Genomic DNA, 17,359 nt, shown 5'->3' on the forward strand with positions numbered 1-17,359 from the left:
AGAGAGAACACAGCACGGGGAGTGGGAGAAGGAGAAGCAGGCTTCCCGCTGAGCAGGGAGCCCAATGCAGGGCTCCATCCCAGGACTCTGGGATCTTGACCTGAGCCGAAGGTAGCCGCTTAACCAACTGAGCCACCCAGGTGCCCCAAATATAAACATTTTAACTGCTTGCTTGAAAGGAAGATTCAGTAAGTTAGAGAAATCTTAAAACTAATACCCAAAATGTCCAGAATACAAAAAAAAAAAAATCAAACCTTGAACCAGCAAAACAGTTAATAGATGCCAACAGTGGGATGACACAGAAGTTTGAATTTCCTAAAAAGGATTTTAAAGCAGTTACAAAAATCATTCAACAAATGATTCTGAACACTTTTGAAACAAATGACAACCTTAGGAAAGAAGCAGATGATAGAAAAAAGAACCAAATGAAATTTTTAGAACTGAAAAAATACAACTGAAAATGTTCAAAAATCACCGACTAGGACTCAGTAGCAGAATAGGAAAGAGAAGAACCAATAAACTTGAAGACAGAAATGATTAAAAATAGGAAAAAAACAAATGAACAGAGACTTAGGGACCTGTGTGATTACAAGGAAGGATCTAACATTTCTGTGTTTGGAAAGGAGAGAGTACTGAAAAATAATGAAAAAATAAACTAAGAAATAAAGATGGAAAAATCCCCAAATATGATGAAGAGCATAAACAAATAGATTGATGAAATTGAATTTTCAGTAGGATAAACTCAGAGAACTCTGACTCTTCACAGTCAACCTCCTGAAAATTAAATACAGAAAAAATATTGAAAACAGATAGTCAGAAAAAAAAAAAAAATACTAGCTTACGGTATAATGATTGACAGTGCATTTTTCATTTGAAACTACCAAGACCAGAGTAAGTAGCACAATATTTTCAAGTCCTGAAAAAACTGTTCACTCAGAATTCTATAGCCAATGAAAATATCTTTCACGGGTGAAAGAGAAATCAAGACATTCTTTTTTTTTTTCTTAAGATTTTATTTAATTATTTGACAGATCACAAGTAGGAAGAGAGGCAGGCAGAAAGAGAAAGGGAAGCAGGCTCCCTGCTGAGCAGAGAGCTGGATGTGGGGCTCAATCCCAGGACCCTGAGATCATGACCTGAGCCGAAGGAGGAGGCTTAACCCACTGAGCCACCCAGGCACCCCGAAATCAAGACATTCTTACACAAAAGAAAACTGAAAAAATTTGTCACTAGCCGATGTACCTAGAAGAAAGACTAAAGAATATTCTCCAAATAAAAATGAAATAACAGTAGAACAAACCTTGGAATCATCAGGAAGAAGAAAAGAACAATAAAATGAATGAAAATAAGGGGGGAAAGAATAGATTGTCATTCTCTTACGTTTGAAAAATAATGTTTGGGGGCACCTGGGTGGCAGTCATTAAGCGTCTGTCTTCGGCTCAGGTCATGATCCCAGGGTCCTGGAATCGAGCCCTGCATGGGGCTCCCTGCTCCGTGGGAAGCCTGTTCTTCCCCTCTCCTACTCCCCTTGCTTGTGTTCCCTCTATCGCTGTCTCTCTCTCTCTCAAAAAAATACATAAAATCTTAAAAAATGAAAAAGAAAAAGACTGATAGTTGAAGCAAAAATTGTCGCCTCTTCTGTAGCTCCATATACATTCCATATGAGTTTCACTTTCAGAGTTACCACTGTTAGTTTCTTTGTTGCATTTCTTTCTTGGCTACTTCTTTCTTTTGCATACCCATTTTTATGAAATGTTATGTGGGTTTGTCATTGGAGGATGAGGAAGTCCTACAACTACAACTACAACTACACTATACCTCTGTGTATGAACTAATTTGCAGTGGCCTGTCAAAGTTAGAAAAAAGTGCTCATCATCGGCAGCATTTATGTTACATTAGTGAGTTGTGGACTGAAGAGCCAGCAACAGAGTTTGTACTTCATGCAATTACAGTTAAATGTAATTTATGGTAACTGAAATTTGTGTAGTGTTGGGAGTATGGTGTTATTGAAACTATAGTATTTCAACTTGATATAAGGTCTGTGCAAAGTAAAGACTGTATCTGATTAAAGACTTGAATCTAGAATATAAAGAACTCTGAAAGCTCAACAGTAAAAACTGACAACAAATTTAGAGAATAGGGTAAGGAAATGAACAAATGGATAATTCACCAAAAATGATTTGTGAATGGCAGATCAGCTCAAGAAAAGATGTTTAATGTCTGTAGCCTTTGGAGAAATGCAAACTAAGTCCACAATGAGCTATCACTGTACATCTATTAAAATACCTAAAACAAAAGTGGTGATAATGCTAAATACTAGTGAGGATATGGAGAAATTGGGTGTTTCATACACCGTTAGTGAGTATGTAAAATGTAAGTCACCATGGAAAATAGGCGGTTTCTTATAAAACCAAACGTGTATCGTATGACCCAGCAGTCATACTTGTGGGCATTTATCCCAAAGAAATAAGAACTTGAATTTATATAAAAACCCTTATACAAATATTTATGTGATTTTGTTCATAATAGTCAACACCTGGAAACAACTCAAATATTCAACAGGTGAATGGTTAAGCAAACTGTACATCTATATAATGTAGTACTACTCAGCATTAAAAATAAATGAACCATTGATGTGTGTGGTAACTTGGATAGATCTCAAGTGCTTTATGTTCATATAAAAATACCATCTCCAAAGATTACAGACTTTGTGATTCCATCTTTATAGTATTGTCTAAATGCCAGAATTAGAGAGATGGAGAACAAAGTAGTGATTGCCAGGGCACAGGGTTGGGAGGGAGGGTGACATGTAGCTATAGAGGGGGTAGCACAGTGGAGTTGTTTGGTGGTGCTGGAGTAGCTTGGTAGCCTGATTGTTCTGGCAGATGCAAGAATTTTATATATATATGTGTGTGTGTGTGTGTGTGTGTGTGTGAGATAAAATTGTATAGAATAATATACATGCATATACGTGCACATGTGCGCATGTAAAAGCTGATAAAATCTGAGTAAGGTTTATAGTCTGTTTAACAGTATTATACTTTGTCATTTTCTTGGTTTTGTTAGTGTACTTTTATGTAAGATGCTGCCATTGAGGAAAGCTGAACCAAGGGTACATGGTACTCACTTTATTATTTTTGTAACTTTCTGGGAGTTTATAATTATTGCAAAATAAAAAGGTTTTGTGATTTTTTTTTTTCTTAAAAGAGGCCCTCTTCCTGAGGGCCACGTATACATCACTTAGGTGAGATGGAGGTGCTCACTTCCCTGTCATCCCACAATGCGAGGCAGTGACTCAACTTCCCCAGACCTTTTTGCCCTGCCTTTGGCAGCCATCCAGAGTCCTTTAGCTGGATGTAGGGGGAGCATTTCACTGTTGTTTTCTGAAGAAGCAGGATGTGACATCCCATAGATGTGATTACTCTGCTAGGAGCTTGGTCTTTTTTAAGAAAGGCTGATTCATTTCAGTACTTGTAACTAGGGAGAAAATCCATAGGTAATAGATGAGCAGTTTGGAGCTGACAGCTGCTCATCATTCTACTTTTTATAAATATTCGTGCCTTTTAATTTTTCTGGGAAGATAGAGACATAAACCACTGTGATCTTCTGGACTCTATTTATAAGCACTGTCCTCTAAAATTGGGAAGAACATGGAAGTGTCACATGTATAAAATATCTAATTAAAGTCTTTTATTCACCTCCAGCATAATTTCATTTTTTAAATTTTTGTATGTGTGTGGGGTGGGGAAGGATTGAGAGAAAATTGAGACTTGAGTATAGTACATACAGTAATTTAGCCACTTCAAACAGTTGAACAAATTGTACACCTGTAGTTAGATCGACAGTAATGACAGTGATTTAATTTTCATCAGCAAATTGCTCCCACTCTGACAACTCTTTACCCGCAGTTGCCTACATCCAGGTTTCCCTAAAATGTTGCTGGATTGGGCAGGGCAGAGCAAAGATATTAAATGATTGTTGGAGATACAGAACCAAGGTGCCGATTACTCCACCTTAGCCCTCAGCCTTTTCAACTGGGGTTAGGGGTTGAAGGTGAGCTTGCATTACTTCCCCTGACCTCAGTGATGGCAGCAAGAAGACTTTCCATTCTTCTTGAACGTTAGAAGTGAGACTAGAATAAGTGAACCTTGGAAAATCTTGAGTGTGTTTCTTCTGTGGGCATCTTAGAAGGTATGGGTGTGCCTTGAGTATGGGTTTGGTTCTAGACCACTGCAATAAATCAAGTCAGATTAATTTTTTGGTTTCAGTGCATGTACGAGTTATGGTGACTCCGTACCATGGTCTACTAAATGTGCAATAGCATTATGTCTAAAAAACAATATGTGTGCCTTAATTCAAGAAGTACTTTATTGCTAAGTCAGTCAGAGAAAGATAATTATCATATGATCTCTCTGATACAAGGAATTTGAGAGTCAGGGTGGGGGTTTTGGGGGAGAAGGGAAGGAAAAATGAAACAATGGAACCAGGGAGGGAGACACACCATAAAAGACTCTTAATCTTAGGAAACAAACTGAGGGCTATGGAGGGGTGGATGAGGAGGGACAGGGTAGCTGGGTGATGGACATTGGGTCGAGTATGTGCTATGGTAAGTGCTGTGAATTGTGTAAGACTGATGATTCACAGACCTGTGCCCCTGAAACAAATAATACATTGTATGTCAATTTTTAAAAAGTACTTTATTGCTAAAAAATGCTAAACACCTTGAGCTTATAAGTGAGTTGTAATCCTTCTGCTTGTGGAGGGTCTTGTGTCAATGCTGATGGCATTGACTGATGAGGGTGGTGGCCGCTGAACATTAGTGTAGCTGTGGTGATTTCTTAAAATAAGACAGCAGTGACTTTTGCCACATCGAACAATTTCCTGAACAGTTTCTCTGTAGCATGTGATGCGGTTTGATAATATTATCCCACTGTAGAACTTCCCTTAAAATAGGAGTCAGCTCTCTCAAACCCATTAACTGCTTTATCAACTGAGTTTCTTTAGTATTTTAAATCCTTTGTTGTCATTTCAGCAGTCTTCACAGCATGTTCAGCAAGAGTAGATTCCATTTCAGGAAACTACTTTCTTTGCTCATCCATAAGAAGCAACTTTTCATTCATTAAAGTTTTATCATGTTGCAACAGTTCAGTCACATCCTAAGGCTCCACTTCTAATTTTCTTGATATTTCTATCACATCTGCACTTATTTCCCCCACTGAAGACTTGAACTTGTCAAGTCATCCATGAGTGCTAGAATCAACTTCTACTAAACTCCTGTTCATGTTGACAGTTTGACTTCTTCCTGTTATGTTCTTAATGGGATCTAGAATGGGGAATACTTTCCAACAGGTTTTCAGTTTACTTGGCCCAAATCTATTAAAGGAAACACTATCTGTGGCAACTGTAGCCTTATAAAATACATTTTCTTATTATTATAATTAAGACTTGAAAGTCTAAATAACTCCTTGATCCATGGGCTGCAGAATAGATGTTACATTAGTAAGCATAAAAACAATATTAATCTCGGCTTACATTTCCCTCAGAGCTCTTGGGTGACCAGATGCCATACCATGTATGTAAGAAGTAATAATTTTGAAAGGAGGTTTTTTCTTGTTTTTTTTTTTCCTGCCAGGTCTCAATGTTGGTCTTAACATACTCAGTAAAGCATGTTGTAAATAGACAAGCTGTCATCCAGGCTTTGTTGTTCCATTTATAGAGGACGGGCCAAGTAGATTTAGCTTAATTCTTATGGGCCCTAGGATTTTTAGAGTAGTAAATAAACATTGATTTCAACCCAAAGTCAGCAGTTGCATTAGCCCCTACCAAGAAAATCACCGTGTGCTTTGAAGCCGGGCATTGACTTCTCTGTAGCTATGTAGGACCTAGATGGCATCTTCCTCCAATAGAAGGGTACTTTGTCTTCATTGAAAGCCTATTGCTGGGGCGCCTGGGTGGCTCAGTGGGTTAAGCCGCTGCCTTCGGCTCAGGTCATGATCTCAGGGTCCTGGGATCGAGCCCCGCATCAGACTCTCTGCTCAGCGGGGAGCCTGCTTCCTTCTCTCTTTCTCTGCCTGCCTCTCTGCCTGCTTGTGATCTCTCTCTGTCAAATAAATAAATAAAATCTTTAAAAAAAAAGAAAAGAAAAGAAAAAGAAAACCTATTGCTGAGTCTAGCCACCCTCATGGATTAGCTCGACCTTCCAGATAACTTGCTGCATCTTCTGTATCAGCACGTGCTGCTTCAACTAGCACTTTTCTGTTATAGAGATGGCTTGTTTTCTGAAACCTTATGAACCAACCTCTGCTAGCTTCAGACGTTCTTCTGCAAGCTCCTCACCTCTTTCTGCTTTCATAGAATTAACAAGATTTTTAAGATCTCTGGATTAGGCTTTAGTTTAAGGAGTTGTTGTGGCTGGTTTGATCCTCTATCCAGACCACTAAAACTTTCTCCATGTCAGCAATACTATTGTATTGCTTTCTTACAATTTGTGTGTCCATTGGAATAATTTTTCAGTTTCCATCAGGAATTCTTTGCATTCACAACTTGGCTAACTGTTTGGCACAAGAGGCCTGTCTTTTGGTTATCTCAGCTTTTGATATGCCATCCCCACTAAGACTAGTCATTTCTTAGCTTTTGATTTAAAATGAGACACGAGACTCTTTTTTTTTTTTTTAAAGATTTTCACTTATTTATTTGACAGACAGAGATCACAAGACAGAGAGGCAGGCAGAGAGAGAGGAAGGGAAGCAAGCTTCCTGCTGAGCAGAGAGCCCGATGTGGGGCTCGATCCCAGAACCCTGGGATCATGACCTGAGCCAAAGGCAGAGGCCTTAACCCACTGAGCCACCCAGGTGCCCCGAGACTCTTCTTTCACTTGAATACTTAAGAGGCCATTATGGGGTTATTAATTGGCCTAATTTCAAAATCACTGTGTCTTAGGAAATAGACCAGGCCCAAGAAGAAGGAGAGCAATGGGGGAATTGCCTACCAATGAGCAGTCAGAATACACAAAACATTTATCAGTTAAGTTCAGTGTCTTATATGGGTGTGGTTTGTGGCACCCAAAACAACTACAACAGTAATATCAAATACCACCAATCATAGATCACCATAACAAATATAATAATGAGGGGCATTTGGGTGGCTCAGTCAGTTGGGGTCTGCCTTCAGCTCAGGTCATGATCCCAGGGTTCTAGGATCGGGTCTAATGTCAGGCTCTCTGCTCAGCAGGAGTCTCTTCTCCTTCTCTCTCTCCTTCTGTGCTCTCTTGCACTCTCTCTCAACAAATAAAAAAAAATCCTTAAATAAAGCACAAATATAATAATGAAAATGTTTGAATATTGCAAGAATTACCAAGTGTGACACAGACACACAGAGTGAGCAAATGCTGTTGGAAAAAATGATCCTGATAGAGTAGCTAAATGCAGGTTGCCACAACCTAACAATTCTAAGTGTGGCAAAGTGAAGTTCAGTAAAATGAGGTATTTCTGTGGGAGGATTTTTTGATAGTACAGATGAAAGAAGGTTTTGAATCCGGGAGCAGCGGTCCTTTGAGAATGGACATCCATGGTAGATAGCAACTGTCTCGGGGAGATGTCCCCAGTTGATCTACTTAACCCCTTTGCTTCAATTTTTTTCTTAGGCAAGGCAGGCCAAAGTTAAACGACTCTTTCGCCCCATCGAGGAGCTGAAGAGGGACTTTGAGGAGCTGAATGTTATCATTGAGACTGACATGCAGATCATGGTACGGCTAATCAACAAGTTCAATAGTTCCAGCTCCAGCTTAGAAGAGAAGATTGCTGCACTCTTTGATCTTGAATATTATGTCCATCAGGTATCGTATTTCTCTGTCTATAAATCTGACTTTTTTTTTTTTAAAGATTTTATTTATTTATTTGACAGAGAGAGATCACAAGTAGGCAGAGACGCAGGCAGAGAGAGAGAGAGAGGAGGAAGCAGGCTCCCTGCCAAGCAGAGAGCCCGACACGGAACTCGATCCCAGGACCCTGAGATCATGACCTGAGCCGAAGGCAGTGGCTTAACCCACTGAGCCACCCAGGCGCCCCCAAAAATCTGACTTTTAAGTAACATCTTCAACAGCAAACCTCCCTGCCCTAAATCCTAAGAAAATAGCACCAGCATCTTTACTCCTCTCTTAGGGCATCTAGTATTTTTAACCTAGGCCAATAGCTACTGTAGTAAGATCCATTCTAGAAGAAAGGACCAACCTCTTTTTTCATTTGCTGTGTTACGTCCATTATTTTTTCAGTACCTGTTACACAGCAGGGGTGAAACAGCCATGGTCCCTGTTTTATGTAACTTACAGTCTGGAAGAGGGAACAATGAAATCATGAACAACTAAACAATGAACAATTAACAATAAATTTAAACTTAAGATTGTGATAAAGGCTCCAGAGAGTAGTGTGGGAGTTTATAACAGGGGAACTTAGCCTAGTCAGAGGTGTTGAAGAAGGCTTTTGTAGATAAAGTTTTACTGGGACACAGCCACATCTATTTCTTTATGTATTGTTCTGTTGTTTTGGGTTGTTTCTATGCTACAGTGAAGAGTTGAAGGGTTGTGACAGAAACCCCGTGGTTCACAAAGCCACAAATCATTGCTGTCAGACCCTTTGGAAGACGTTTGCCAGCCCTTGAATCAGAGTACCACAGGCAGAGGAACAGCATATGCAAAGATTTTGAGGTTGAGAATCATTGAGAAGATATGATAGCATAGATAAAGTGGGAAGGTTAGAGAGTCAGAGAGGTGGAATTGGGAGTATTGTGCTCTTTATGATTTTATCCTTGATTTTAAGACCTATTGGAGAGTTTGTGGCGGGGAAAGGACTGATCACACTTGTGCCATAATTATAATAGTTAATATTTATTGAGCGCTGTTATAGAGAGGGCACTTATTCCAGTGTTTTGTATAAACCAATTTATTGACTTCCACAGCTGCCTTATGAGTGGGTGCTGTTACTAGTTCCATTTTATCACTGAGGCAAATAAGACACAGGTCACACCTGATATTGCCCAAGGTCATCCAGTTAGTGAGTGGTAGAGCTGGGATTTGCAAGAGGGTCTGTCTGACCCTAACCAGTGCTCTTAAACTTTTGATCACTCTGTCTCTCCTAGGATACTGGAATCATTTGAATGAAGCTCAAAAAGATCTATTAGGTAGATCTAAGGAAAAGGAATAAAAGAAGTCATTTATTTAAGTAAATCAATTTATTGCATCCCTGTTAAGTTCCAAGAGCTATTCCAGGCACTTAAAATACATCTGTGAACAAAATTGTGGAGCTTAGCTTCTAGTGGTGACAGGTAGTTAATAAACATAACTAATAAGTAAATTATGGGTGTTGTGTTTAAAGTTGATAAATACTATGGGCAAATAAAAAGTAGTTAATGGTAAGGATTGGCAGTATTGGAAAGGAGCTTCTTAGGAGATGAGAGAAGGACATAGATGAAACTCAGATAATGAGGGAAGATCATGGTCTGCCTTGTCAACCATGGAAACGAATATGAAACTGGACGTTCTTAAAGGCTGTTGAGCAAAAAAACAACTTGCTCTGACTAAATTTTAAAGGATCCCTCTGCCTGCTTTGTTGAGAATTAGACTGGAGGCAGGGAGTGTGGGCACAGAAACCAGATAGAAAGCTATTGCCATAATTCAGACTAGGGACGATGGTGGCCCAGGAAGACTGTGTAATCATAATCAAAAGCTTGTTTGAGATCCTCATCAAGACACAGATCTTCAACATCCTCCCACTCATGACTGCGTCCTTGTTCTCTATAAACTAGGCTAAAAGACATTCTTTCTTTCTTTAGGATTTTGCCAGCCTTTGTGGTGAGAGAGGATGAGTGTATACTGTATCTGCAGGAATTATGATGCGGCCTCTTCATCTTCTTCCTTTGCTCCTAACTGTTTCTCAGGACTCAAATAGCAGGTCTATGATCCTCTTAGAGAAAAAGTGGGCCTGAGTTCTCTTTCCTCTTTCCTGTGTTTCTCTTCAGGGTGAAAAACAAGAATTCCAACAGCTTTTCTGTTACAGATATTTAAAGGATTAAGGATCTTAGGGGTTATTGGCCAACTTAGTCCTGCTCTGATCTTGGCAGCTTTTATTTTTTTCTCATTTAACATACTTGGGCGGATCTTTAGGTATCAGGTTTCTACAGACTCTTCCTGTAGCTGAGCATGAAAGGCCAAATGACTAGAGAGCTGATTATACCTAGAGGGGAATGAGTATACAGGAGGCCAGCAGGGCCCTGACAAAATGGTTTTTTTCATGCAAGTTTGGTGGTTATCTGGCAGTGTTACCTCTAGGGTGACATCCTATTCTGCTTTCATGGATTATGAAGTGGGGTAAACAGTTTCTTCAACATCACCTGAATCAGTCCTAGGTCAGACCAAGAACCAGTTCTCTGGTGAGGCTTAACTTGCTCTCTTCAGAGGCTCCTGCCATATTGGAATTATTAAACAGGGTTTATGAAAAAGCATACTGTGTGTTTAGAAAATGGTTGTGAGTTGCTTATGAGGTGCAGCTTCTGTCTGTCCAACATACCATAGGGCAGTGTGTTTGCCTTTCCTCAATGTCTCCGTTTCTCTATTTACTGTTGTCTGATTGTCTGGCCAGTGCTCTGGTTCTCTCTTTTCTTCTGGAGTGTTGGCACAGTTCCTACTGTGTCCTTCCTCATACACTCCCTCCCTCTACCTTGAGTTTCTATCCACCTGTCTCACCCCGTCCTGAAGGCAGCCTGGGGAAACCTGTGGCCTTAGACCTAGATGTGGAGCTGCAGACCTGGGCCCTGATCATGACTTCTGTGTGATACTGAGCAGGGCCCAGATTTTGGAGCTTGATCTTCTGTGTATACAGTGGGCAGAATGACTCTTTTCTTCCTCGTTTTCAGTGAAATAACAAGTGAGAAAATGTATTGAAAAGGTTGAGAGGTGTATATAAATGTTAGAATTTATAATCCCCTGAATTGTCTTTGTAGTAATGAAGATAAACTACATCTGCAACAGAACCTCTGTGACTGTGTTGCTTTGGGACTGTCAGACTGGCAGCCATTCCATTAGGAGATCCTACCAGCATCAACAAGTAGCCACCCCAGGCATTTCATGACAGGACTCTGAGCCATGGCTTTGTTATCCAGAAAACTTGGGGGGAGGAAATCAAAAAGAGGCAGTGAGATTTTAGATTTTAAAACTGTGAGAAAGGAAGGCTCATGAGGTATTATTGTACTTACCTCAGCAAACACCCAGCTCGGAGTCTCCCCATTTGGCTGGCCTATGGTCCAGTAATAACTCTTCATAAGGACAGATTGAGATGGAAAAATCCCAGCCCTGACTTGGGGGCCCTGATAGCAGAGCAGACTCCAAAGTTCAGGACCCTGGATTGGCTATCTCTTCGGTTTCTGATACCAAGGACCCATCCATTTTGTTGGCACAGATACCCCAGGTTGCCTTTTTACTCACTTAAGTATATTATTGAGCACCTAAGTATATGCTCAGCACTGTTCTAATCACTGGGCCTATAACAGTTGACAGGCAGACAAAACCCCTGTTCTTGTGGAGATTATATCAGAATATATAAAAATGATCTTATAAGTGATGAAAACAGTCTAGGTCTACCCAGAAACAGACAGAGTCAAAGTCCTTCAAACTCAATTTCTCTGTTACAGTCTTTGTCTAGTTTGGAAGGGCCCAGTCAGGTAGGAAACGGAGGCATCTGGAGGAAAAGGTGGATAGCAGTCACGGTGTTGGGCTAGCTTTCTACATTTTCCTGATGATTCGTAGAGTGGGATCAGACTGTGGGCAAGAGGCAGTCTTTGTAGCAACAGAGGTGTTTCCAAGGGAGACTGTAGTGCTACATGAAGAAAATAGGATCCAGTGACCTTTCTGAACAAGTTAAGTTTTCTTGTTCCAGGATACTAACTAAGAAAGCCTGGGGAGTGAGATACCCTATAGAATAAAAGGGTAATACTTTAGACTGTCCTTGGAGCTTTGGACCTGAAAGGGTAGCCTAGATCAGTGCCATTTGATAGAATTTTATTTGATTATGGGAATGTTATGCACTCTTCAATAATAGCCACTAGCCAGCAACTCAGGCCTAGAGAACCACCTTTGAGAGAGAGAATTCATGCAGATTTTATCATGAATGTCCACAGAGTCAGTCAGCCTTAGACTGTATGAAGTGAGGAAGAGAGAGGACTTCTTTTTTTTTAAATGTTTGCTGCTTCCATTCCCCGCACTAGGACTGGACATGAACCGGAAGCATGACACCATTTAGAAGTCCTGATGATGCCAGATCTTTGTGTTAGCAGCTTGTTAGGAGCAAGCTTTGTGATTCATGATGGTTGTAGAATTTTTCCAGGACATGTTTGGCATAAGCAAAAGCTAGGTGCCATTTCAGCCATTTCCCATGCAGGTGCTCATCAATCATGTTAGATGAATTTGGAAGTCTCAAATTTAAGAATATAATTTGTTACTACAGATCTTTTCTAGCTGGTCAGAATGGCCACCATTACTTTTTACTTGACTTTTTAGGGGTTTTTTGAATACTCACCAAAAGAAAGGCAGTAAATAAGAAGGGCTTTTCTTTGCTTGATGGCTGTATATACTAAGCTGTGCTTTTGTTGCAGATGGATAATGCACAGGACCTGCTTTCCTTTGGTGGCCTTCAAGTGGTGATCAATGGGCTGAACAGCACAGAGCCCCTGGTGAAGGAGTATGCTGCATTTGTGCTAGGAGCTGCCTTTTCCAGGTGAGCAGCACGGACGGACATCCCATTGGCCAGGATTGTTAGGGCCCTTCAGGTGACGTCTAGCTTTACTTTTGGCCTGATTGGCCTGGAGAAAGGTTACACTTGAAGTCTTGCATATCCCTATCCACATTTCATTGTAATCCTAATGAAACTAGGGTAAGAATTTGATTCTGTCCTTACTCCAAGTAGATAAGCATTTTCACCATGTTGTTACCGTGTGTGACTCTGTGTTCCCTCTCATCTTATGGACATACAATAATGAATTTTAGGTCACATTCTCTGTTGCATTCAGAGCTAAAAAAAAGTTAGACTACCCATAGCTGGTTGAGTGGAAGGGAATGAACTCTAAGAGTTGATCCTTTTGCAATCTACATCTAGTAGATGTATCTAGAAGCTACATCTAGTGATGAATAAATGTTGAACCTGACCCAGAAGAGCTTTGTGGGGGAATATATGCCTTCTCCTTATCATGTGGTACCAATCAACATGCAGTCAGGTATTTTTACTCTTTGGGTTGGGATTTGTTTAAATTTTAGTTAGTTCGGCTTATGCTAGAAGAGTGATAAGGCAAGAGAAATGGGGATACGGCATCACTTAAGACTGGATACAGAAACCACATCATAATACTAAAAAAGTCAAGATGTCTTCAAGCTGTAGTTGGTCCATGGAGCCATAGTTCCTTTAATTTTTGAAAATCTGCTCTTAGGACTATTTGTGCTTCTAAAATAGGAACCAGTCAGTATTCTGATTCTTGGTGTAAGGGCATGGGTAGTAGCTATGAGGGGATGCTCTGCTAGGGTGCAGGGATTATGATGTTGCGGGAGAAAGGCTATTGTAAACAGTTTTGCCGTTGTAGGCTTTTTTTTTTTTTTTTTTTTTTTTTTTTAATTTTTGAAGATTTTATTTATTTATTTGACAGAGATCACAAGTAGGCAGAAAGCCTGGCAGAGAGAGGGGGGGAGGCAGGCTCTCCACTGAGCAGAGAGCCTGATGTGGGGCTCAATCCCAGGACCTTGAGATCATGACCTGAGCCAAAGGCAGTGGCTTAACCCACTGAGCCATCTAGGTGCCCCTGTATGCTTTGTTTTGAAAAGATTTTCTTTGTCTTTCATCCATGCTTATTGTTACTTAATTAGAATCTCAGACTGGTGCCTCCTCACCGTGAAAGGCTGCTGGGTTTTTTCTCAGTAAATTGAGGGGCAGAGCTGGTAAGGCTGGAAGAATCTTTCCATGGGGAGGCTGAGGACTCTGCAGGCCTTCATGGCCCTTATCACTAACCTGCTTGGATCTTCAAGCCCTGGTTATCCTGTGGTTATGTTCTTGACAGTGTAGGCTGTGGCTTCCAGGGCACTCTGCCTCCCTTGGTCTCACCTACCACACCCAGACAGTCTCTCAGGAAGCCCAAGGAGATGTTTGCCTGTACATCTACTGGAAGAAGGAGAATCTGTAAGGTTATCATAGGTCTCTGTGATTTCAGCCCTAGACTGAAGTCCAGGGTCTTATCCTTATGGCTTCAGAGGCTTGAGAACTTACGGAAGCTCACTTTTTATTTCTCAAGTCATGAAATAACTAAATCAAACATTATTAACCTCTCTCCCCAGACTCTTTTCGAAATTCTTTCCTCTAATCCCAAGTACCTTCTTTCCATTTTCAAGATGAGCAAATTATCCTACATGTCCCTTGCCATTGCTTCTGGAAACACATTTCTTGGGGGAAACAGTAACATTTTGATGTTACATCTTATTTAAAGGAGACTAACCAAGTGACTTGAGAAGCATGCATTAGGCCTGCTTAGCAGGCCATAACTCACCCAGGGGTGTGCCAGTATGCAGTGTTATTAAGACTTATCCATGATTGTATTAGCATAAGACCATGTTAACATTTATGTGGCATCACTAAAATTTAAATAGAGATAAATATAAAATACTGCAACTTAGTGTTTTGGTGACAAGCGAGCTGCTATACTCAAAACATTCTAGCTGGGCTTTTGATGGCCCACTGGAGGGCAGTTACAGTGACAGCATGGTATGGCGCCAGAGCTTTTGGAAGCCAAAAGCAGGCTCCCTAAACATGAAAATGTCAGTGTTTTATGCACAGAGGAAGTTGGTACAAGGTAACTCTTTCTATGCAGAGAAGCAGGCTTCCGTGCTCTAGTCTCATATTCATTATTGACTCCTAATGTCCTAAGGGTTGGCTTTATAGCTCCCTACCTGTCCCGAGCATACAGTGTGTGTGTGTGCACACGCATGCATGTCTGATTGGATGAAGTTGCTCGTTGTCAAAAAGGCATTCAAGGGATAGTGAGCATGGAACCATGGAGTTCCAGGGTTTGGGGGTGTTATTTAGATAGCATTCCTTCTAGTTTTCTGCTAATGGGTAGGAATACTGCTCATTCAGTCCAGATGTTTGAGTATATGGGAGAACCAGGCAGACCACTGCACCAAGAGTCAGAAAATCCAGGTTCAAGTCTATTGTCTGTTATTTACTGACCATTTATGCATGGACAAGTGATTTCACTGAGCCTCACCTTTTCATCTGTTAACTAAAGGCAGTGATAGCCATTCTCTGTATTTGGTAAGGTTGAGTGAACATGAAGTAACATACAGGTCCCATGAAAAAGCTTATAGAGCTCCTGTCAGTGATGAGTGGTATTACATCATTGTATTCACCATGTGTTCTTTTTACTATGAGTTTTCACTATAAGGCAATTTTTACTTCTTATGTTTTCACAGTACGAACCTTTATCTTCCTGATTTTCTTTTCGGCTTGTGTTCTACCGCATATATTTCTCGGAGCTAATTTTGATGCATCATGAGGGTGTTTACTTGCTTACTTGGGTTAATTGCTTAATAAAGCCTCCACACACAATTCTGTGGATAAAGAGATATCTTGCCTCGTGTTAACCATGAAGCAATTATTCCAAGATCAAGAAGAAAGAGTTGACATAAATGTAATTGGCATGGCCACTGAATGTTACATGGCTCCTGAAATAGTCTGTTCCCTTATTTAAATATTACTCACACTAATTTAGGGGTCACAGACTCATTTTCTGCTGTTTGTTGCCTTTGTGTAAGGCAGGTCATGCTCTTGCATAAGAAGATATGCAGAGATAAGGAGAATGGGGTCTGATGCCTTTGACAGCTTCATCTTTTCATCGTTTCTTTCCTTTCTTCCCTGCTTCCCCATCTCACTGCCCCTTCCCCCCACTCTCCATGTCCCTCCTCTTGCCTTCTCTCTCTCAATTCCCTCTCCTTTCTTCTTTAAGTCACTTATTTTCATTGGCCTTTCCCTGACCTGAAAACATCTCATGAGGGCACCTGTGTGTTCTATCTACAGTCTGACATACCAGGAATCTTGGAGTCCCGGACAAGTCATTGTGCTTCTATTTGTGAGAAGTCTCACAAAGGTCTTGTGAATTTCAGAGGGCCTGCAGCCTTCTGTAATCTGGTTTTGGTTTTATTTCTCAAAGTAAGTACTTTGGCTTCTCAGCCAAACTACCAGCTGCCTATTCTTATCTCTTATCTCCCTATATGTAGCCTTTACCATTTAAATGTCAGGAGTTAAATTATCAAGAAACTGGTGTGCTTGCCCCAGGGAGCCCTGGCTTTTGCTCTCATGCCCCTGTCTCCATCATTTCTCATGTTCTATATCCATCTTTAGTAACTCACATTCTCATCTACATATGTATGCATTATTATGCAATTAAATGGGATTGTAGGTTCTCACTGAATGCAGTACTTTTGTTTGAACTGTCCACAGTTTGCAGGGGTCATGGACCTGTGCCTGGTGCAAAAAAGGATGTACATGTGCCATCAGTCACACTGCAGTTATGTTCTGTTATGATGGATCTCCAGAATAGGATTCTGTTCTAGCCACTCTTCTTGGCATCTGCCTTGGAACCTCCTTAGCAGATTCTGTGTTAGTTACATCTCTTTATAAAATGAATGTCTCCCCGACTCCCGACCCTGCACCCCCTTTTCCCACGCTTTGTTGGCTCTCTAGTTTCCTGTTATACTCTTCCCACTAAAGTTTTACCAATTCATTTTTTAACAAAGATTTTATTTATTTATTTGACAGACAGCACAAGTAGAGGGAATGACAGGCAGAGGGAGAGGAACTGAGCAGGGAGCCTGATGTGGGTCTTGATCTGTGGACCCCAGATCATGACCTGAGCTGAAATCAGGCACTTAACTGACTGAGCCCCCCATGTGCCCCTTACCAATTCATTTTTTTTTACAAAGATTTTATTTATTTATTTGACAGAGAGAGAAATCAAGCAGGCAGAGAGGCAGGCAGAGGGGGTGGGGGGAAGCGGGCTCCCTGCTGAGCAGAGAGCCCAATGCGGGACTCGATCCCAGGACTCTGGGATCATGACCTGAGCCGAAGGCAGCGGCTTAACCCACTGAGCCACCCAGGCGCCCTACCAATTCATTTTTAACCATTGGGCCAGTGTCCTTTCACCAATTCCCATTTCCAGCTATTGACCTTCAACTTCGAGATTTAGTGGTGTCCTTAGTAAATTTTAGTGCTCTCCTTCTTGATGGCTTTTGTGAGTTTGCTGGGCATTAACGCTCTCAACTGTATTGACCTTTATTTTT

The 17,359-nt window shown here is 40.8% G+C and overlaps 1 protein-coding gene across 12 annotated transcripts in view; it reads left to right on the forward strand.

Annotated features, from left to right (window-relative positions):
- SIL1 (SIL1 nucleotide exchange factor) overlaps positions 1-17,359 on the forward strand; it is a 241,742-nt gene that overhangs the window by 161,035 nt on the left and 63,348 nt on the right. For all 12 annotated transcript variants that reach the window (XM_044226530.1, XM_044226511.1, XM_044226477.1 and 9 more), the window contains 2 exons: positions 7,643-7,834; positions 12,640-12,761. In XM_044226530.1, the coding sequence (XP_044082465.1) occupies positions 7,643-7,834; positions 12,640-12,761 (314 nt within the window). The remainder of the gene's footprint in view (positions 1-7,642; positions 7,835-12,639; positions 12,762-17,359) is intronic.

The sequence above is a fragment of the Neovison vison genome, chromosome 1 (assembly GCF_020171115.1).
Source record: "Neovison vison isolate M4711 chromosome 1, ASM_NN_V1, whole genome shotgun sequence".
NCBI classification, from domain to species: domain Eukaryota; kingdom Metazoa; phylum Chordata; class Mammalia; order Carnivora; family Mustelidae; genus Neogale; species Neogale vison.